Source organism: Lutjanus erythropterus, chromosome 1, assembly GCF_056507025.1.
Source record: "Lutjanus erythropterus isolate fLutEry1 chromosome 1, fLutEry1.hap2, whole genome shotgun sequence".
NCBI classification, from domain to species: domain Eukaryota; kingdom Metazoa; phylum Chordata; class Actinopteri; order Lutjaniformes; family Lutjanidae; genus Lutjanus; species Lutjanus erythropterus.
The window spans coordinates 39,085,034-39,109,006 of record NC_139317.1 but is presented as its reverse complement, the minus strand read 5'-3'; the positions used below and the strand labels follow the sequence as shown (position 1 = coordinate 39,109,006).

The 23,973-nt window shown below is 38.9% G+C and overlaps 2 protein-coding genes across 2 annotated transcripts in view; one reads left to right on the top strand and one right to left on the bottom strand.

The window, feature by feature from the left end:
- The window catches only part of cep89 (centrosomal protein 89), a 68,347-nt gene that overhangs the window by 12,768 nt on the left and 31,606 nt on the right, over positions 1–23,973 (bottom strand). Inside the window, exon 17 of the mRNA XM_084721420.1 lies at positions 1,848–1,996. Within this exon, the coding sequence (XP_084577546.1) occupies positions 1,848–1,996 (149 nt within the window). The remainder of the gene's footprint in view (positions 1–1,847; positions 1,997–23,973) is intronic.
- Positions 2,015–23,165, top strand: LOC146333248 (E3 ubiquitin-protein ligase RNF182). Its single transcript, XM_084721405.1, has 2 exons — positions 2,015–2,144; positions 20,901–23,165. Exons 1-2 carry the CDS (start codon positions 2,081–2,083, stop codon positions 21,644–21,646), a joined length of 810 nt encoding a protein of 269 aa, XP_084577531.1. The 5' UTR covers positions 2,015–2,080; the 3' UTR covers positions 21,647–23,165.

The window sequence follows — 23,973 nt, the reverse complement described above, 5'->3', positions numbered from 1 at the left end:
AATGTTGTGCCTGTAGCTGCGTTACCAGGTTGTGTTGTTTTTGAATCTTGTATACCGTCACTTGTGTGTTGAATTATTGTACTGTTGTTGGTTGCAATGCGCTGTTTATAGCCAAACTGAGATATTCAACAATCCAATACCCATAAATCTGTTGTTAATTGAACTAAACACATTACATAACATAACCAACAGTTTAGTTTAGATAAGGCTTAAGGCTTCTTTAACTGATTCTTTGGCCACCTTACATAGAGGATATGTCAAATATGTTTGCAACCAGATGTTTCTTAGGCCACCTGATGAATGTAAGTTGAATATTTACTGTTCTTCTAGCTCTGTTGCAGTCTTCACCGACTTCTGAAGCAAAGAGTCTTCTTAGCTTTTAAATGCTCCATTAAGTTCACCAGCTAGCTAGCTATTACTAGCTCAATCTTTCATCTGCTGCTAGGCACATAGTGTGTTTTTCTTAGCCTTTTGCTGAAAAACGAGCTGGAAATAAGGCTTATGAGAATGGTGAAAATGAATCTAAATATTTACACTGCTTCCAAACAGACAATGAGTAAGCAAACTCTAGTAGCAAGCTCTAGAAAAAAACTGTTGATACAATTTATGTCACTGCAGCGCGTTCATGTTTTCTTCCTCAGCAACTTAAGTGTTGAAGTTATTTATTCATGATTAATGTAGTTGGAGAATAGTTTACTTGTTTGTAACTCCCAACAGCTCCTAAATTTCCCTCCAAACCTCATCTTTTTTGAGGATATCCTGTGGATCATATAAGATGTGCCACGTCTCAGTCTCATAAATTAGTCTCTGATTGCTGACTGGAGGGTAAATGGAAACGCCAAGGACATCAGGGTCAATTTTGACCAATGTAAATAGGTTGGAGGTGAAGCAAGTGCGCAAAACTTTGCAAGAATAGAAGCATGGCAAGCAGTTTTTCAAACTAGCAACACGTTGCTTAGCCTCTTTGCTGGCTCACAAAGCAGGTCAGGATATCACTCACTGGGAGAAACTGCAATAATCTAATGTTCACTTGTTTGCATCACTTCTAATGAGGAGGCCAAAAAAACCTAAACCAGTTTAAAGATGCTAAAATGCTCCAGAGAGCTGAATGGAGCTACAGAGTTAAGTGAGAATAATCTGAGGTGTCATTACACACAACCACTTTCTCATACACATAGCTACTTGATGCATTGTTAATACAAAAATATTAGTTATATCAGCTTTAAATTATGATTATTTAAGACTTATGACCAATGTATGTACAACATGTACTGTCTAAGGCATTTTGCGGTTGAAAAATAAATCTGCCAGTGGTCCCTAGTGGACAAACAATGTAACTGTGACACTGTTTCTTAATTACCTCAACCAAAAAAAGCTTTTCGGCATCTCTGTACTGCAGCTGGCCTGCGGATGTATCAGTTGAGCTCTAGCTTTGTGTGGTATTTGTTGTTGAAATCTGACTTATTTGTTCTGATGAGAAGAATTTCAGAAAAAGATGATTTATACAAAGGTTGAAACCTGATCTGATTATCTAGAAGTCTGTGTTTCTTGTCGCTAATTGTTCTCTTATGCGACTGGCTCTGTCTCCATGCACACCTTACTGCTGCCTATCACTGTCTCCTCCTCTAACTACACACACACATACACACACACACACACACACACACACACACACACACACACACACACACACACACACACACACACCATCTTCTCTCTCTTTCTCCTCCTCCTTTCATTCACACATTCTCTCCCAATCCTCCCCTCTTTTTCCGTATGCCTGCCTCCTGTTGTTTCTCCTCCACTCTCTCCTCCCTCCCTCTCTCTCCTCCTCGCTCCCCTCCTACCGTTTGGACTGCAGTAGTCTCTCCTCAGCCTCCTGTCTTTCTCTGAGCAGCCTCTGCAGGTGAAGGATCTCCCTCTGGTAAGAAGCTGTCCTCCCCTCCGCTGCCTCCTCCAACACTGCCAGTCTGGTTGACGCCTGCCTCCGGTACACCTGCACACACACACACACACACACACACACACAAAACACAGAGGAATGAGATGTGGAGTGTTGCTATGAAGGAGGTGGATTTACATGAAGGACAGCGCAGCAGAGACAACTGGAGTGGAGGAGGGGGAGTCACACACATTGGGACAAGGTGAGGAACACACGCACACACTAACCTGCAGATCCTCTATGTGTGAGTGCATCTGGTGTTTATTTGTTTGGAGGGTGTATACTTGTGTGTGTGCAGCAAATAACAGTTCTGTTTAGATTTAGATTTAAGTTGTTGTACCAGCAGCTGCTGAGCTGCAGGCAGTTCAGAACTACTGCAGGTTGTGCAGCACACACACACACACTCATACAAGTGGAATACATGTTAGTTGGTATTTGGACTAGTCTATCTCAGCTGAGGTAGATTAACATTCAAAATAATAAAGCAAAAGGAAAACCAAAGAAAGAATCAATGAATGATAAACAAGAGAGGAAAATGAAGATGCTAAAAGGAGACAGAGAGGTAGATACTGTGTGTTGCTGCTCTGCCACTGGAGAGGATGTAGAGATGAGAAAAACAAGGTCTCTATAATGACATAGTGTGTGATTGCCTTCTATCAGCTTTTTATTTATGTGTGTGCATACAAGTTTATCACTCTGCTCAGTAAAGGTTAAAACAAACAAATTGTTTTGACCCCTTCACTCTGAAGAATCATGGATTATTAAGTAGCTGGCTTGTCTGGATTTGATTATGAGACATTTTGTACAAGAGCATTTAAACAAATAGATTTGATACCGACTTATCTATGCTGCTGTACCTCTGAAGCTATCCTACCCTGCCTTTTAAATCTAGAAATTATGATACCAGATAAGAGGACTGATGAGTTGTAATTATCCAAACATGGTGTGTTCATACATAAACTGCTTTGTATTGTACATAGAGAGCAACAGAAAGCAACCATAAAGCACTTACAACATGGTTTCACTTTATAAAACCTTTTTCTGAACAGCACCAGGTGTCAGGTGCTTTTTCCTCAGCCAACTAATCACAATCAAGGAAACAGTGGGATACATGTTTCTGCGCTCACTGCTTTCAGACGCATACGATGCTAAGCGGAGGGATCGCCTATAACAGGGCATCAAATATCTGAAATGAAGGGTTTCTAATAGGAAAAAAGTGAAATTGTTTTCTCTAAATAAAAAAATGTAGTTGTATTAGGGCTATGTGTGAACTGCCTCCTTTGGCGTTACATGAAGGACTGTACCACGTTCAATAACATTAAAGCAGTGGTTTTCAGTGGGGGTCCCCAACCCCAAAATATGTCTTAAAATACAAATTAACATGAATCCAACATATTATTAGCAAAGATAAATTGCACTCTATGTAAAAATACAAAAACAGAAAAAAACATTTAATTTATACAACACTGACAAAATGCTACCTATGAATCCTTGAGTAATCATGTGAGCTAGTTAACCTACAAAGTCACTATGTGGCATCTATCTATTACAGCAAACTAGTATACATTATTGTATACTATACATTATTGAAACATACTGGCCAATTAGCTGTATAATTGTCCCAGGTGACAGAACAGGCAATAAGAGTTCACATTTTCTATGACTTAGTTTTTAGTTGGAGTTCTAAATATATGCACACGAAGCATCGCGTTGGTTGATGCAGGACAGGGAGGTCATACAGCCCAGCTGTCATCAGCTGTCAGCCTGCTGATTGAATAATTTCTAATCAGTCACACTCCAATCACAGCTCACTGTCATAACAAGGTGGGCCATGTAAATATGACTCCCTATTCACTGATCCCTGCCACACCAATGCTGCCACTCATTGCTGCTACTTCTTTGCCTCCTCCATCCCAGCCTCCACCTTTCTAGTTCAGAGTCCTAACATGGCTCAAAGGTTAAATGATATTCATGTCTTGCTGAAGCCTACTCTTGTATACCCATGAGGTTTTGCATTGCAAAACCTGTTTCTGACTGCTTTAAAATTGTGTTTGGGCCTCGCTTTAGAAAGAGATCTTACCATTAAATCCATCTGATGAAAATCAGAAAAAAAGTAATTGGCTGGGGCAGACGTGAGAGCTGAGAACATGTCAAAGTTATTTTTGCTCCTGGTAAAGAGGAGTGGATGAATAAGTGGGTAAAATACATTTTTAAGCTGAGCAGGTTGTGTGCAAACATATTCAGAAAATGTCATTGTCAATGAAGAAAAACAATCAAATATGCACTAATTAAACATTAGACCCTAAATCTGTAAGAAAACAAACAAGTATTGGTTTTGATGTCACAACATTTATTTTTGTCCAGAGTTGCATTAACTTTTCACCAAGATCTTGTATTGATGATGGGAGAGTCGGACTGCTACGTAAAGTCTTCTCCAGCACATCCCAAAGATTCTCAATGGGGTTAAGGTCTTTGAGCCCGATGAATCCCTGAATATGGGATATGCCCGTGCCATCAGGGAAGGAAAATATCCACTGATGTAAAACCTGCTCATTCAGCATATTCAAGTAGTGAGCTGACCTAATTTTTGGGGACATAACGTTGCTGAACCTCGACCTGAGCAACTGAAGCAACTTCAGATCATAACACTGCCCCCACAGGCTTGTATGGTAGGTACTAAGCATGATGGGTGCATCACTTCATCTGCCTCTCTTCTTACCCTGATGTACCAATCACTCTGGAACAGGGTAAATCTGGACTCATCAGACCACATGACCTCATTCCATTGCTCCAGAGTCCAATCTTTATGCTCCCTTGCAAATTGAAGCCTTTTTCTTAAGGCTACACAGCTGTTTAGTCCAAATCCCTTGACTTTCCTTCATATTGTGTGTGTGGAAATGCTCTTACTTTCACTATTAAACATAGCTGTGAATTCCACTGTTGAGTTTTTTTTACTGTTGAGACCATGTCTTCCTCGAAGATGATGGTTCACCACAACCCTTCCATGTTTTAATAATGCATTGGACAGTTCTTAACCCAATTTTTGAAGTTTCAACAATCTCCTTAGTTGTTTCCTTGCTTGATGCAGGACAATAATTTGACCCTTTTGAAACAGAGTAACAACTTTTTCAACAACCACAGGATATGTCTTCAGACATGGTTGTCTATAAAATGAGAAGCTACTTGCTGCATCAGTTAGGGTTAAATAACTTGTTTTCAGCTGAAACATGTTAATCACAAAGGCTCTTACCTATTTGCTTAGTTAAATCCAGGTGGTGACTTTTTTTTTTTGGCCAGGCAGTGTATTTACTTTCCATGCTTCTGGTGGGATTAAGCAGCACATTCATCATGTAGCTTTCTACCTTATCCTACCATCTTATTTATTATTTTCATTTATTTACGTGTTTTCAATACCTTTACTGAAACAATCCAACAGCTCTGAACATTGTAATCTTTCAGACATAATTAAAGACACGACCATGATATAGTAGCATGACGCTTATCAGCGTGTCATCAGTAGCGCTTGGATAGACACTAGTGATGTGTGGGAATGTTTGTTCAGCAGGAAGCAAATTGAAAATATCTAGTGTGAAATACATGAATGATGTTCAAAGACTGATAGTGGTGTTACATGTCCAGGAGCTTATTCTTTTCTGATCAGTGAGTAGAAATTTAAGTGTCTGAACACTTTTTATACTTGCATTTTGCATAAGAAAGGCACAGAGTACAAAACAGTCAGGCCTTGACATCTTATGGGCATGTGAAATATACACACAGAACCTACCCTTATCCTGAGCATATAATTTACAACATTGACATTACATACCCATCTGTTAGACTACCTCACTGTTTCATGTCACAATCCCCAAAATGCTCAACACATGCTTAGCACATAAAGGAGATATGTCATATGACACAACCTGGATTGTTTTTGTTTTCTCTCTAAAGATTAGCTCTATATAAGACCATTTATTCTGTCAAAATGATAGATTGTTCCTGGGTGGAGCCACTCTTGGGGTTTTCACACATGGCACATTTTGATTATGTTTAGATTGTGGCGTACACCTGTGACCATCTCTTGTATGTTTAACATTTTTTGTCACCATCTTCCTTTTAGTAATCAAGCACTAGCAGTTTCAAGCAATTAATATATTCAGTGCGTCATCACTCAACTGACTTCTGTGTACTTGTTTGGCTTACTAAGTGCACACCAGGCATAACAGGCTGCTCTGTCTCCACAATGCTGTCTACAGAAGAGGCCACAAATTGCAAGTAGTGTTTCAGCAAGACAGACAATATGCAAAGTGCGAGTTAAGCAGTCAATCATTATGTCGTAAGTAATGTGTCTGACTGATTAAGTCTGACTTGCCTTGTATTTACTGACACCTTCCCAAATACTGTGAAGTGCAGGCTGGTGTGTGTGTGTGTGTGTGTGTGTGTGTGTGTGTGTGTGTGTGTTAGTGTGTGTGAGTGAAAGAAAGAGAGAAAGGGAGATGTAAAATGTAAGAATGACTAACAATGCAACTGGGTCACAGCTCAGAACCACATTGAAGCAGCAGAATCAAATTAGCAAATCCTCTACATATAGCAACAAGTATACTCAAAAATATAAACACAACAGTTTTGTTTTTTCTCCTGATTTTCATGAGTTGAAGTAAAAAATATAAGATGACTTCTGTGCACACTGAAAGACTATTTCTCTCAAATTTTGTTCACAATTTTGTTAAAATCTATGTTTATAAGCACTTCTCCTTTGCTAAGATAATCCATTCACCTGACAGGTGTGATATAGAAATGCTGATTAAACAGCATGATTGTTGCACAGGTATGCACTGGACTGGTCAAACTAAAAGGCCACTCTGGCCTTCATCTCTATATGCCACACCTGTCAGGTGGCTGGATTATCTTTTCAAAGGAGAAGTGTGAACTAACACAGCTTTGAACAAATTTGCAAACAAAATTTTAGAGAAATAAATCTTATGTGTGCACAGAAAACTGAAAACTTTTTTTTTTACTTTAACTCCTGAAAATGGGAGCAAAAACAAAAGTGTTACATTTATGTTTTTGTTGAGTACAAGTAGGTATCTTTAGGTAGGTTTTACACTGGCTTCACCCAAATATAGACTAGCCAACCTAATCCTGCAAAGGTGACACACTCACCTCTTTTCCACCATTGACTGCTTCTTTGTAGGAGAAGGTCTAGGTGGTTATTAGGTGGCAGTGTATGTAATCAGACACCACCCTGCTATAATCTGATGTACTTAGAGGCTGACATGGAATAAGCGTGGTCCTGACAGATAAAAGCTCTGATTCTGATTTGTCAGTGTTTGAGAATGTTGTAAAGCACTTAATTAAACCACAACCGATAATTTAGCCATTCATCTTACAGTGTTTTGAGAAAGATACCAGTGCTGTTTATCTTAAGGTGATTATTGACCAATCTATTTGGGATTGGCAAACATATTGTCATCATTTGAATGGTACAATAATTTCCATCTATTTGTTTAGTTTGCCAAAGGAAAATAAAATCAGCAGATAATATGTAGTCCACAGAGGGAATTTTAAGCGCACAGAAAGACAAGTTGAGGACATGGGGTAGCTCACAATATTAAACATCTTTGATAAAATACTTTGAAGATGCACTCAATAAAAGTTTGAGATCTCAGGAACAGCAGGGTGCCGACCTCGTCTTAGCAGGGTGGCTGCAACATTCTGCTGACAAGTGGATTCTAAATATCCATGTGGGGCCCTCTCATATAAACTTCCAAACTTTCAGATCCAATCTTAAGTGTTCAGTAACCATGGTAATGAGAGTTAGGATTTAGGGGGAAAAGGCCATTACAGATGAACAGTCAATGCTCCTATTATGATAGGAAATGTGTAATACATAAGCATCCTAACTTCCTCAAATATTAAACTCTCTTAACTTTGGGATAGCTGTTAAGCTGTTCTAACTTTTCTTTTCCATTGTTAGCTAACTAAGTAACTAGTTTGAAATTAGCTGGTTTAATCTGTATGGCTGTTCTTTTATTGGTTTTGCATAATGGATGCTGGATACAGCCCAAACTGTTTCTGCTATTTTAGCCCACTCTCTTTTATCCCTTGAGTCTTTGGATTTCTCTTCACTGCTTCAATGTATTTGTGTGTTCAAATGGGGTCGTGTTTACCTTGTTTACAAGATGAGCCCATGTGAACACCCCCCTCATGTTGTGTTCACAACAACAACTGGACGTTTTCTGTTAGCTCAGAGTTTGATCTTCCATGTCACAATTACAAGTTCAGAATGTATTAAGTAGAAAGTTAAGGAAAAACAATGGTTACAAAGATGTTTAGCTTGGCAAGATGAGGAAAGTAGGATTAGGGTTAAGTAAGTTAAATAAATAGGGTTACAGTTGCTACATAGTAGACATAAAATGTTGATAAGCGATGCTGGACTGAGTACCTAGGACTTCCTAACTTGAGATAAAATAGGATTAAGTAAAATATGATTCTTGAAATTAGTTAGAATTTGCTTTTGTGATACTAAACTGGGAAAAATCCTTACTCTTTTTATCTTAAAAAAGACTTAAGATAGCAATCAATACACCCCCTGAAACTTATCTGAATCTCGTCCCATTGGATACTGAGCATGTGGCCATTTAAGAGCCTTGAATTTGGCCCAGGTTTTCCCCCTAACTGGCATACCAATTCCCAGTTGTGCTCAGTAATGAATGGAATTGATATTTACTGCTGGAGAACTATAATCTGGAAAGTAAAATGTCTCCCAAGCTTGGCCTGAATCTCCATCAACCCCCCAGGGAGGCAGCAGGGCGCCAGCATCAGCTCAGCTGAAGCGGTGACATTTAGCCCTCACAACAAGCTGAGCTGAGCAACGCCAAACCAATATATCTCCCCTCCGAGCTGCAGCCCAGAGGCTGGCTGACCTTCTCCACACAGTAACAACAAACAATTCTAAAAATTCAGAGCAGACAAGTAGTTTTTATACTTCAATCCAGTAGGGGATTATAGTTGTATTAAAAATGTTTTTCATTACTTTTTTAAACACTTCTTCACAACACTTGTTCCTCAGTGCAAACACTGTATTCTGCTGTAGGCTACGAGTTGTTTCAGCAGGGGCTGGGACTTGATATCAGTCTCAGCCATATTTCTGAAAATTCTGAGCTAAAACTGAACTTTTTTTTTACTCCTTAAGAGAGAGATAGGACATCATGTTACAAAGGACTGTTTTGACAGCGAAAGAGTCACAATTATGCTGTATTTTGCCTGTCAGCAATATCTTTCCATGTATTATTTAATGTATATCTAAGCATTAACTTTCAAAATAAACAGGAAGTGGATTTAAGAAAGCCAATTAAGGTTTAATGGAATATAAGATGTGTTGGGGGTGGGAAATATGTTGACATTATATCAATACAGTGATAGAAAAGTAGACGTCATGATATGGCATAAGTGTTGTTTTTCCTGGTTTTAAAGGCTGTATTACAGCAAAGCAATATCATTTTCTGGCTGGCTGTTGTAGCCGTTCTATTAATTTGCTTTCATACACATACTCATTAGATTCAGATTACTAATGATTATTTACCAAAAATCTCATTGTGTTGTTAATATTTTGTGGAAGCACCAATAGTCTTCCACACAATATTGTCACAATATACAGAAATATTGACATCCAGTATAATATATAACATAAATTGCAATGACTAGCGGTACACTTGAGTTTTGTGCTTGGAGGTCCTCTCAGGGTTCACTCCATTCATTTTCCAAAATGACCAGTCACCTGGTTCTTTTGTCTGTCCACAGGAAATGCTAGTTGAAATTGATCCTTTGGGTCTTCCCACCTTTTTCAAGCAAACTATGCATTATCACTGCCATATGTCCAGCCATATGCTGACATATGATTTGCACTGCAGCCACCAACAATTACTCACAGTCTAAATGCAGAGTAAATTTTGAGCTTGTGTTAAGGGCTTCTGTATGTACAACCTGCTCCTGTTTTATCTGCCAACCTGATGTTATTCTTATGAACAGCTCACCACCACAACCAACATCATACCAATCATTTATCCAGTTCATTATTTCACAAATCCAAATGTTTAAATTCCTTGCAGCAATAATTCCATTCCCTCAGCTATAAAGCATTATTGCACATGTTAACAGATTGACCTTTTCTGCTGCAATTAGCTGTCTTGCACTATTAGCAGAATAAACACAGTAGAGGTAATGAAACAGCTCCAAAGGGCAAGCAGAATTCAACTATGAGACGAGACTACACGCAATCTTACTGCATCTAATGAGAGATAAGTGGATACACTGGAGAGGAGTATGTGAGACAAAAAAAGACAATACAGGCAGATTAATTCAGGATTCAACGTTAACCATTGCCCAATGGTCCACTTCCACAAAGAGTTACTCTGTGGCCATCAGTTATTCCATGTAGGTTACCACTGCATCCACCAAGTTTTATGCCCGTACTGTGAGCCTTCATCAACGTAATATTACAGTTCTACAAATGTCCTAATTCCTTTGCACCTTTCAGTTGAAACTTCTTCATAAACAGTCAACAGTACTTGTCACCTGCTAGCTACTGATATGTGGGGGCTACTGAAATATGGGTTTACTAAGTGTACAAAGGAAACAGAAACAAAGAAGAACACAATGAACATTTTCGGAGTGAATGGAAGCATAAGGAAGTATAAGTTGCTAGAATATGACACATCTGACGATGTGACGTACTGCAGTGTGTACCACCAGGTTTCCTCAACAAGCTGAGATGTCTAACTTTTTTTTTTTCATCAGACATCTACCTTCACGAAACACCACGCCACAATTTAATTCAAGGGAAAAGTGGACAACACAAATGACACTGTCAAACAAAGCCATGTTAAGTTGCTAAAAATCGCCTTTCATGTGTTTTGTTTACATTTTACAGTTTACATTTCAACGACCAAAGATGTACTTTGGTCACCAAATTTAGGGGCTTGGTGGCCCATGTGGTCAGTGCATAAAAATATTAGCGTCTATCCCTGTAATTCAGTGGATGAAACTAGTTTACCGACTGCAGTCTATAAAGTGTGAATAGAAAAAAAAAACTCTTCCTTGCTCGGTAAAGGTTAGAAAGTATGACTTTTCTCCTTCTAATTTAGTGGTGTGTAATATAAAACTCAGTGTAAAGCAGGATCTGATTTGACTCTGCTTTCATGCCCCTCTGGTTAAAATCTCTGACCCTTGCTGAGGAGTGACGCTCTTGCAATGCGGAGGGTTGTTTGTAGGTTGGCTTGCAATGGCACAGAGTAACATGATGGGGTTAGTCTCTTTGTCTGCTGAGTTTGAAAAAAAGAGTACTACCAGCATTTTTTGCCAAAAAACACAGACATCACACACACATAAACATGCACCTCCCTTGATAGAGAGCAGGAGTGACAACACATCTCATATCTTGTTAAATAAGTCAGCTCTTCTGCTCAGGTGTCTCACGAACGTCTGCCAATGTCAAAGTCATAAGTAAGTCTACTGACACATCTGTCTATATGGTAACTGCAAAACACTAGGTTACCTGGGCACATGACAACATGTGATTTGGAGTCCTTGGAGTCATCTTGTTGGATCAAAAAGCAAAACAAATGGCTAGCACAGGCCCGATTTGTAACATGCTAATGGTTTGCTGTGTTTGGCTGGACAGATAACTAATGGTTTGTTGGTCTTTAGTAGGACTGATGGTTTTGAAACATGTTGGAGCTGTAAATACCTGGTGCTTTGGTTTTGTGTTTATCCTCTTGGCTGTTTTCTTATTTATTTTTTTTTATCACTTCTCTGACATATAATCATTTAGAGGTGACTGTGGAACAGCAAGTTGATTCTTTCTTCACCTATAAGGAATTTATGCTGTGTCTTTCTGCAGAGCGGAGCTGTTGGCAGCCTAATAGTGCTTACAGATAGCAGCCGGTTACTGCTATCTCTGCTGCCCAGAAATGTTGTTCTACTTATGTGTTCTACATTTTGATTAGGAGGCGACAGGGCATAGCACTGCCATTATGATACAGTGACGTAGTTACTATGTATAAAGCTACATAGCTGTTGATTGAATCAGTAGCAGCAATGAGACATGGATGTTCTATACAGTATATGAGACCAGCATTCACATTCACTGTCACACACAGTAGCAGCGGGACTGCCATCATGTTTATACTGGAAAACATGGAGGGCCCATCAATAACAACTCAATATCTGAAAGCACTCTTGAGAGTTCTGGCATGTGGAAAAACTTAACTGGTGCTCCCAAAATTAATCTGTGTAAAAACAGGCAGACCATGCTGGCACAAGACAAAAGCTCATCCAGATCCCCTTTCCTCTGAAGCAGCAGTGCTCAATCATCTACCCCATGCCATTCAAAGGTTTTACTAGTTTATTGGACCTGTGTATCTAAAGAGGCTTGTTCTGTATAGCCCACACTGTCAACAGTGGCTGAAACAGCTTGTGGGCTACTGTACAGACAGACAAACTCTCAGCTGACTCTCAGCATTTCAAATGGATTCATGCTTCTGACACAGGCTCTGTCTATGGGCTCTGTAACTATACTGGAAGTACTGAATTGTACCTCTTCAAAAATGTGATGGCTTCCACATGAAGAGCACAGGAAATGTGATTTGTGGGATTGGAAGCAAACTGAGAAATGTGATTTCCTTTTTCAGTGACATACACAAATACGTTATGATCTAGCAAAGCTGATCACAGTAATGATTGCTCTCTATCACAATGAATATAATTATATCAACATGATGTCCTCAGCTATATGATGTTTGCAAAGGTTGTTGTATTTTGTCATCTGGCTATCAAATCGGTTTCACAAATTAATAAAGAATTGGGAACTTTGGTAGCTCAGTTGGTAATCCATACACCCCATATACAGAGGTTGACAGTCCTCAGCAGTGGCCATGGGTTTGATTCTAGCCTGCAGCCCTTTGCGGCATGTCTTACCCCTTCTCTGTCCCCTATTTTCTGTCTGTCTAAAGCTGTCCTATCAAATAAAGGCTAAAAATTCAAAAAATAATCTTTAAAAAAAAGAATGTAGACTTAGGGATTACAGATATTACAGATTCATTCATTAATTCTGGTGTTGTTCCTACACCAATTAATAAGTTAAATTCAATACTGCACTGGAAGTCTATTCATATACTGCAGGCTATTACAGTATCGTGGGATGGCAGAAACACCCTGACACAGAATAATAATTATGAATATAAACATAATCCACCTTTATGTGACAATGCCTGCAAAAACAGCGACAAGCCGAATGCACCTATTATGTTTAAATTTCCCATTAACCTATAATGCACCTTCCTGACATAAATTTTATTTTTTTTATGTAACAACCTTTTTGTTCACTTAGCTTTCATATTTTGCTTTTACTGTAAATTACCTTGTAATCTGTTCAATGACTGTTTCCACATCCTGTTAGTACCAGTTTATCTGAACGTTATAGCCTTTCTGTCATTGTTGCAGCAGGTTCTGTTCTGTTTGTGCCAGAACAGAGCCACAACTCCAGACATACAGACACTGCTGCTAATGATGAAACACACTTTGACAAATATGGTCTTGAGAGAATATAGTTTGTGTCAGATCTGCCATTTTTTTCCACAAATTTTTTTTGTTACAGCTAAAGACTGGATACAATGACCAGATAATCAGTTGAAATGACTCAAACACTTTACAGGTCAATGTGCAGAATGCACAGTGGAGGCCACAATTGATCTCCAGCAGTGTGTTTCTGATAAATGTACCATGCCATACAATAAAGCACAGGTACCCACTGTTCGATCAAAAAGGCTGAGCATTACAGAGCCCAAAGAACCACAAATATCCTAATTCTGTTGAATTTGAAACCTCTGTAAATTGTGTTTGATGGATTTTATAATAGTGTTATTATTATTATCCAAATCTTACCATTGGAAATAAATATAATAGTTGAATAAAGGCACGGCTTCTTTCCTACACTTAGGTGGACATGCTTGTTCTGAGATATTTGCATGGCTGTCTCTTGGCTGTTTATCACGTTATGGTTTTTTTTTCCTCCTGCTTCCCAACAGGAGTTGAATTGTGTGTGTGATCTTGCTTGACACTGTATTACGCATTGTTGAGATTTGGGAATGTGTACAAGTAAGCTCCTCTATGAGCCTCTGCAACCCACAATTGCCCATAATACCCTCCTCTACAAAGGTTCAGTTAAGGTTAATTTGCAGAAGTATATTTCCACCTTAACTCACCAACAGATCAAACTACCAAATCCAATTTTGTTGACTTGAACTTTAAAAATCTCATCATATCCTGGGCTATTAGTTGCTTGTATTGTCAAAGATCTAAACATTGAAGCGTATTTTATTTTCAATGACAAACATTTGAGGTAGGAGTGCCATCTATATGGCTACATGTACATGCAATGAAATATATACGAAAGTCTTAAGTTTTACCAAAATATTATTAGTTCTCGTGTTGCTCTTCAAACTAATACATCTATACAGGACAGCTGACATTTATTCTTTGTACTTTGACAGGTTAATTGTTAAAAAATGAAGAAAGTTTACCAAAAGACTCTTCTGTTTTTACACGCAATTGTTGTAAACAAGGATGAAAGATCTGCCAACAGCAGCATGAACATAATCCTCTGGATCAATGGCATGATTTAGAGAAGCTTCACCAAGCAGATATTCTGACAGCAAAGGTCAAAGCTATCATCAACTATCCACACTGAAAGGAACAAGAGAGAGATGGGGACAGAGGAGCAGAGAACATAAGGGATGGGAAGGATAATTGTCCCATCTTGCCTGAAGGGATGCATTTAATGATTATTTTTATTAATGATTAAACATCTGATTCTTTTCATGATTAATCATTTAATCTATAAAATGTCAAAGAAATTGTGAAAAATGCTCATTATAATTCCATAGAGCCCAGGTGTATCCTCCTGTATCTAGTACAAATACCTATTATCCAGGCTTTTCCTTTGAGTGAATTGAATTATTAAGTCATCTGAAGGTGGTAGCATAAGTATGCAAAGCAGTCTTTGGTTTAAATGAAGTCTTTAAATGAGCCTACCACATCCATGATGAGCATTTTGTTGATTGTGAGCAGTATACAAGGTCCCGTTATGGATTTTTATTAAGTCAGGCAGCTGATATTTCCTGCCTTGATAACTTAATAATGTTTCATGCTATAGTGACATCTCATAATCACAGAAATTCTCCCTTCATTCAGACTTACTTTGTTTTTGTTTGCGTTGTTCTTTTTCTTTTGCTCTTCAGTATTTCACACAGGTTACTTTTTTGTTTCACCATGTGATGTAATGCAGTCTTGCCATTTGTTGATGTAACTTGCACTTGGTTTTCTTTGAAAAGCTGACCTTTTCAAATGTCAGCTTCAGTCCACCTCCTTCCCTGTGTTACTCCTCGTTCCACATCCATAGTGGAGCTACATAACCATTTTAAAATCAATGTTATATGTTTCAAATTGAACATATTTACCTTGGACACCAACTAATCAGTCTGTCAACATGTCAATTAGTTGTTAAGTTAACCAGTCTGTCAGACAGTGCACCAATCAATCAGTCAGTCAGTCAGAACACATTCATTTTCATACACACATATCACAATGCTCAGAAGCTGTTCATCTACATTTCTTCACTCTTCATGTGGAATTTGAAAAACTGCTTTGACTAGACAAAGAGTGGTTGATAGCCCTTTACACATCAGCATATCCCTACAGTATATCAGCCCTCCATCATTTGTCAGCTTGTAGTGCTCAAAGTACCAAAAAAATAGAGGTGAAAAACTCAATAACAGTGTCTCTTTCCACAAATCATGACCCAGTTCTTGTAGAAAGTCTGGTAGAAAGACCATAGAAAGAAAATAGTTCCTCCATGACACTGCTCACAACAAGGTCTGTGGATTATCTCGAGTACCCATGTCATGATTTTTGGAAAGAGCCATTGCTGTTTAGTTTTTTAAATGTATTTTCTGGCACTTCGAGCACCACAAGCTGAGTGTGATTTAGTCCCATCATATTGGAAAAAAGATTGGCAGACATCTCTTTGGCCTGTATCAACAAAACTCAGCAACTCACACCAAAAATATTAAGATGAATAAATAGCACTTCATGTACAAAGAAAATAATATACATATATATGTATATATATATATATATATATATATATATATATATATATATATATATATATATATATATATATACATATATATATAGTGTTTCTATGCAGCTTAACTAGAGGTGTGAAATGGATAAATAAAGGTTTGTTGCATTTGTGGTTCGATTAGAAATCAATGCACATGGCAACATCAGAGTCATAATGCATACTGACAGTTGTAATGAAGTTACTATGAAGACAGAAGTAATGGGCCAATAAATCTTACAATGAGCAGAGATGGTAGAAAATATGCTGATGAGAACAATACTGATGATGTGAATGAAGATACAAAAAAGCCTTGACAAATGTTTTCTGAGAAAAGGCCTTAAGGACACTTACAGTTCTTTCTGCTAAAAGCTAAATGTTTGTTTACAGTGTAAATGCCACAGGATAGCTTTATGAACAATTGTGCAAGTTCCAGTTCATATTGCATTTTGCATAACAAGGAGCTGAATTTTTTCTTGCACAACGCCCTTTCTTTACAACATTTATTTGTCTGGGACTTCAGGGGAAAACTGAGCGATTCTGTTCCCTGGATTGATGCAGCAGGAGCTGGTTCTTTCTGACATCTGTCTGACATGTTTCAGGAGGCTTTTTAACGTAACAGACTGGAGGTTAAAATATTTAACAGTCACAGAGAGGCCTGCTGGGCAATTGCCAGTGCAACATCCACCTATTCAATCTATATTTCATGGTCATGAATGAATGAATGACTGGCTTTTCTTTATATAGCATCTTCCTGATGGGAGGGGGACTGGTTAATGACCAAATATAGAGGTAAAGTAAGAAGTATCAACAAGAATGACGTAACTGCAACTATAGCTCAGGAAAGCACTCAGTGATTTTAGGTGGGGTTTAAGGTTTTACTAAACCTTTTCTAAATCTTGTAACTGTATAAACTGTATAAAATCATACTGAACTTAACCAAAAAAAACCTTGACCTGAGCAAAGACTGCAAGGCAGCTTTAGGCTGAGCTGCAGTCATGTTCTTGCTGATTATCACATCTGGGGAATGCAACAGAATGCACAAATCCTTCACTATCTTAACAAGCATTAAAAAGAAGAGGAACACTGGCCAGATTTTTTATGCAGGATGTCCATATCAGCATGTTCTAGTGACTGATAACAATACCTGTATTAACACAGCACTAAACAAGCCCCATATGTTTTGAAATAGGATAGGGTTAATGCAGCCAAACAGTTGGCACCTTGACTGCAGATAAAGACCCCAGCTGCTCAACTCTCCTTGCTTAGCCACCTGACCATAAACTGGTTTTCCAGAACCAGATGGGTGGAAATTACAACTTCCGAGTTGTGAGCAGAACCATGACGGAAATGGCCTTACACTATCATTTAATCCAGGACTTAAATGGTTTTGACACCATGAACATGTTCCATACCTGCCCTAAGGTTTGTGTAAGGCATGCTGACCACAACGGGACAGCAATAGAGTATGTCTAAATCCAGTGACAACCATCACTAAGAGAACTACAGGCAATGCAGCTTTTCTTATTAGGATGCCTGATCTGTGCCATTATACCCAGGTGGGATAAGAACTTGTTCTCGTGTGCCCCTTAATGGACACCATGTCTGGCCAAGGACACACCTGGTCCTTAAAGAGCACAGAGTAGGTGGTGTTTGTTCCTGAGGACCTTTTCCAGTGCTGCTGTGTCACTCCATGATATTATAGGTAGGTCAAAGCTGCTATCTGACCTCAATGTCATATGTAAGCTGCATGGCAGAGGCACAGAGGGATGGATCCTGTGAACTGCAGAGAGTTTTAAAAGGTTGATTTAAAATGAAGATGCATATTTCTCCCAAACCAAGCAGTGCCTCGGGACTGGGGCCTCTAGACTCTGCTATTCAAAGAGAAAGGTGCCCAATTGCAACAACAAAGAGGACAGTTCCAAAAGGATCTGTCTGGTTATGCTTCGCTTTAGGTGCCTATAGAGCAACATCTTCTTGTGTTATTACAGAAACACCATCATGGTGAGTACAGGAACGGTTTCTGGTACTGTGTCTCTCATAACCCAGCAGCAGACACAGTACCTGCTCATTAACCTCATTCCTGTCAGTTGCTCTTGGCACAATTAAAACTGAAACCAGCCAACACTCTATAGGCTTTTTGGTACCCTTGTATTGTGACAGTGTTCCTGGGCACAGGCACATACACAGTCATATACTGGCATACTGAAACATAAGGAACATCAAGAAAATCAGTTGGTTAAAAAAATAAATTAATGTATATTTCTCTACCTGTAGAAAATTGGGATTCATTTTTCATCTTCCGCTGGTGGCTATTTCAAGAGAGGAGAGCATAAAATATAAATGCTGTTCTTCTTAAAATCTGTAGAAGCAAGTGGAACTTTAAAAACAAGTCTATCCATGACATTGTGGAGTTTCCTACCTCATTCAATTTTAATACACTAGAAATATAAGCATGCAATTTACAAACAGAATAGGCCTTTATAAGAACAATGCTATTACTGTATGTCTACATAACCTCTGTCGAACTTAATGGAATTCATTTTCTAATGAGAGTAGAGAATGTATTGTTTCCATGTAAAGAGAATCTTAATGTAACTTTGTTGATAAGATGATCAATATGGGTTAGAACACATGTAATTCAATACAGTATATAGTACATTAGCATGCTGATTGTGCTTGGGATTCATCTTTGACACAGACTACTGGTAGACTTGTACAACCAGCATCACCACTGGGCCATGCATGATGTCGGTAGCTGAAACGGAGAATGTCTGTCAGGCAGTCACATATCCAATATTTTTTTAAGTTGATTGAGGAACATGAAATGGCATTGTGAAAACTGTAGGCCTGCTGTTAAGCATTCAGTCCCTCTTGTGTGATCAAACCTATTTCACAACCCTCAGGGACATTCTAAGAAATCCACTTTATGGTACTTTCACTTTACTAAGGAATAGAGTCTCAGGCCTTGCCTCTGGTGGCGAGTTATCAGAGGAGCCATCATGGCTCAGATACAACAGTAGTAATGGATATTGTCACTATATTATTACTGCATCCTCCTATGTTTTTGGTTCTGCAAATTTAATGAGCTGTGAGAATACAGCGACTGCTTCTGTACATTGCACTCAGTATTCTAACACCATAGAAAACCACTGGTGTTTTTGTCACAGGGTTAATCTACAGTATATATCACACAGATTTGTATTTTCAGAATCTTATTTTATTGTGTTGTTTCCCTTGAACTTGCTTTCAGGAGCTCTTGGTCACATTTACTGTTTAACACAAGTTTAGTTGATTTTCTCATCAGGGCAGAATTTGGCTACTTGTGTGAGTCTAGCTTTACTGGTGTGTTTGTGCATGGCAACTAATGTATGTCATGTAAAAATAATAATAATAATAAAAAACTGAAATCATAAGTCAAAAAATCAAAAAGTGGGCAATGTAAAATAGGTGTTTCAAAAAGTTATTTATCTAGTTTAATTAATCATTGTTTTAATTTTGGGATTACAAAGATCATGAAATGAACTTTTATGTACCTGCAGATGACAGTGATCTACAGTAAAAGTCAGGGGAGGAGCACAGGAGGTGGGGGCTTCTTAACCTCATTCCTATCCATGCTTGGTGTCTATGGATACAGGCTCAGAGCAATTTGACCTTATTAATGATGACTGACAGTTTCTTGCTGTTCCTCCATGGAGGAAAATGATCACTGGTGTTCTTCAGCAGTTGTCAGCAACTACCTACAATTATACTGACATCAGCTAGTACTAAAATAGGGGTGAGTGTGAATAACTTAATGGGACAGTTCACCCAGAACTCAGAACTCAGAATTCAGTCATTATCTATTCAGTCATTACCCACTCACTGCTGATTGAAGGTCTGGTTTAGATTTTTCACAGGACAACAACTTTGTAGAATCTCAAAAAAAATGTCAGTCAATTTTTGTGTGGTGTGCTGGAGTGTGCACACAATGAACGGCATGTCGGGGCTTTAGGAGACTTGGATTACACCAGACAAACAGTGTGGAGGCATTTCATTTATTTATAAATCTTTTTTCTTCAGTAGTTTTCTCCATTTGAAAATTGGTCACCATTCACCTACACTGTTTGGGAGATTCTTCAACACTCTTTTTCTGTGAAACTCCAGCAGTGATTTGTGGACTAAAAAACTAAACCTGACCAGCATGAGGGTGAATTGACTGAATTTTCATTTTTGGGTGAATCGCTTTCAAAAAAGAAAATATATTCCTCTGTAATTCTGTATCCTTGCAGGCCAAATATAAAAGCTAAGCAGGGGTAGATCATCCAAATAAATATGAAAAAGTAACACTGTAAAAGCTTCAATTCAGGGGCTGGTCATTTTGATGAAGAAATGCAACAATGCTATATTACACATGTACATGAAATTACTGAATCAACACATAATGTTGAAGGAGAAGCTGTCCCTACCACCTCTTCCCAAATATCAATAGCATTACTGGCTCTTGCTTTGCCACAAAGGGCTCTGGGATGACACCCTGATCCAACTCCCAAACCATAAATGATTCATCAGCAGCAGGTACAGAGAATAGAAGCAGCCAGAGGAGAAGGCAGAGCCCTGACCTTTCCCTGATGGGCAAAGATACAGCAGATAACAATAGTCAGAAACAGCTTGTTGAGTACAATTTGCTGCATTCTAGTCAAAGCCACATGAAATGCTCGACTAGATAAATAACATTATCCATCTAATTTTTTTTTTCTCAATGTGTCTCTGCCTCTATATTTTTCTCTCCTTTCTCAGAAAATGACTTGAAGATGAGCTGTCCTCAAGCTGAGTTAGAAGAGAAGGACTGTCCTCCACCAGAGGAATTAGAGTGTAAAATCTGTTACCAACGCTACAATGCCCACAACCGCAAGCCTAAGATACTGGACTGCCTGCACCGGGTCTGCGCCCGCTGCCTCATTAAGATCCTGGACATTGCTGACGGAGCAGGCTTCATCACCTGCCCCTTTTGCCGACACCAAACCGAGATCACAGAGTATGAGGTGTCAGCTCTGCCTGACGATGCTAATATCATGTCCCACTTGGTAATGCGGGACAAATCCTGGAGCTCCGATCACAACGGGGAGGTGGTCCTCACTCCAAAGAGTTTCTCCTCCTCCAGCCCGTCTCACGACTCCTCCAATTGCCTGGTCATCACTATAATGGAAGTGCAGAGAGACTCACAGCACTCCCCGAGCCGAAACGCAAGCTCTGACATCTATGCTGATCAGAGCCTGGACTCAATATCGATGGGCTCTAATGGGCCGGCTGATCAGGACGCCATGTCCAAGTTCTGTAATCATGTCCCACGCATCCTGGTCTGGCTGCTGGGTTTCTTATACTTTGGCTCGCTGCCTCTGGGAATCTACTTGTTGGTGATCCAGAGGGTAACACTGGGCATTGTCTGTGTTAGCTTGGTGCCATCAAGCCTAACAGTTTGCCTGGTCTATGGGTTTTGCCAGTGTCTGTGCCAGGGCATGTGTGACTGCTCCACCAGGGGCTGATAGGATGCTATATAAGAACTGGCGGCCGTCGGATGGGATAAGGCCTGCTGCAGTTAATAGGTATCTAATGTTTTTTGTGGAGAGCTAGGGGGCCAACAAGTAATGACAATGGCCTCTTCTACACAGGCTTTACAAGCCTGCAAGTCAGTTATCTTCATGGAAATAATAGGCCAGTAAAAAGACCTAAGAAGACCACCTTTGGTGTTGGTCTATGCTTTTGTTAGGTCAAGTGCTGCAACTCAGAAATCACTTTGACCAACAGGAACAGAGCCCCTGACGAGCTCTGTTAAGCAGAGCAGCACCTATACCTACATTTCTGTGATGTATTTCTGTAACCTTTATTTGTTATGTGTTGTGTGTATGACTCTGTCTAACATAACATTTGAGAGCAGACTTTCTGACTTACATAACAAGAGCACTGATATAGTCCTGGGCCCTCATTTATCAACACTGTCTACCAACAAAAATCTTGCATGCAGTCAGTTCTATGAGAAAGGGGGGATTTACTCATTTGTAACATTCCTTTAGGCTGTCTGTGTATTTTTTTTTTTCATGCATACCATTCAAACACACAGCACTACAAACAAAATACCATACTCCAGTAGCAAGGGTATTTATATAATGGACCAAATGAGCTATCTGTACAGATTTCTTTTTCAGTAGTCTGCATTAACAGTCTGTGTAGTTGGTTTCTCAGATGTTATTAAGTTTAAGGGTAAATTCAGAACTTCTCATGTGGATGTATCGTCATTCCTGTACAATCTTCAATGCATGCTGCATTTACCAAGTTAACTGAGTATTCCTGTTAGCAGAGCTGTGCAGCAGTGCCTATATGTAGCAGGATGCACTGTGAGTGAGCATCTGATGTCCACACCCATGTAGCTGTGTATCAGCCTAACTAATACTTTACTGGCCAACAACACAGCGTTAGGTGACAAAAATGCTTCTCTAGCATGGCCCAGAAGAGGAGACTAGAAATCCAAACAGCCTGTGGTTCTTCCTCGATTCCAATGACATCCAGTGTAAGAGAGAACAACAGATTTTACAGCAGGAGAACTCAGCATTCTTGGTCAATATAGCATACACTGAGTTATTTATTGCTACAGTTGACTACATTTACCATCAACACTACTTGGGCACCACATGATAAGTGCCAAAATTTCCTTTTAAAAGAGAAATATGTCAAACCCTAGTATTCAAAAATGAGTACTGTAATTCAAATATTGAATTGGAGCCATAAAGGGCATCTTAAATAGGTTGAATCTCTATTTCATATACCATCTATAGCTGAATCAGTAGTCCTCCCCACCCCCACCTCCCCAGACACAAACCTCAGGCAGGTAAAACTGAACAGGGAGATGAGCAAAACATTATACTTTGCAAATGACAAGTGACGATGAGTCCTATACTGCAAGTTGATCAGCTGTTTATAACTGCCAGTTGTCTGTTGATGTAAAACTAAGCCCAATATCCTGAAAACAAAAGCCCAGTGCTCTGAAAATGTTCAGTGACTGCCTGTCTCACTGCCTGCCAGACTCTATCAACGTGTTGCTCAATTTAATCATGATAAACATTTACTCCTTCTGAAAGATTATTGATTTCTTATGATTTGTAAACAGACACTTGCTGAATATTCAGAATTAATTTTAGCTCTTACAAATGTAAAATGGGCATACAAAAACAGTTGTTCTGACCTGGAGTGGACATTTCAAAGGACAAGCATGCTTTCTGTTATGACATATCATGGTCATTTTATGATTTAGTACATATTTCTCCTTTAATTAACAAATGCATTTGGTCTGTCAGTCTTTACTGTATGATAGTAAAAATATTGCAAATGTTTTAAAATCAACTGTTTATTTGTATTTAGTGAGTGTTCTTTATACCTACAAACCAGCATTCATGGTAGCACTACATGTTACCAAATATTTGTGTTTCTGTTAAAGCTACAAGTAGAGTAAAAGTGAATGATAATTGTGATTCTGGTTGTGCCATTGGCTCCTAGAAAAATCATCAAAGGTACTGGTGCATCAACATCTATGGTTTGAAAGTGCAGGTATCAGTCTGTTGAGCCTTGAGAGCTCATGAATTAGGCATCACAAAAATAGTGACTTCCATTTCCTTTGCATTTTTGAATAATGCAAGAAATGTTACAAGACAAGATTCCATATAATAATAATAACAATGTTAATGATTATCCATCTGGCTGGATTTTTCACCATAAAAATTCCAAGTGCTCCAAGCATGGAAAACAAAATGAATTTTTTAACTGTGAACTGGCCGTTATGCTTAATTTTACTGTAACAGCCGTAGCTCTGGGCATACAT

Bases quoted from the DNA above. Each gene is read 5' to 3' on its own strand.
- LOC146333248 (XM_084721405.1), top strand. From the start codon at position 2,081: ATGAAGGACAGCGCAGCAGAGACAACTGGAGTGGAGGAGGGGGAGTCA. The intron at 2,145-20,900 runs GTGAGGAACACA...CTCCTTTCTCAG, and splicing joins GTCACACACATTGGGACAAG to AAAATGACTTGAAGATGAGC.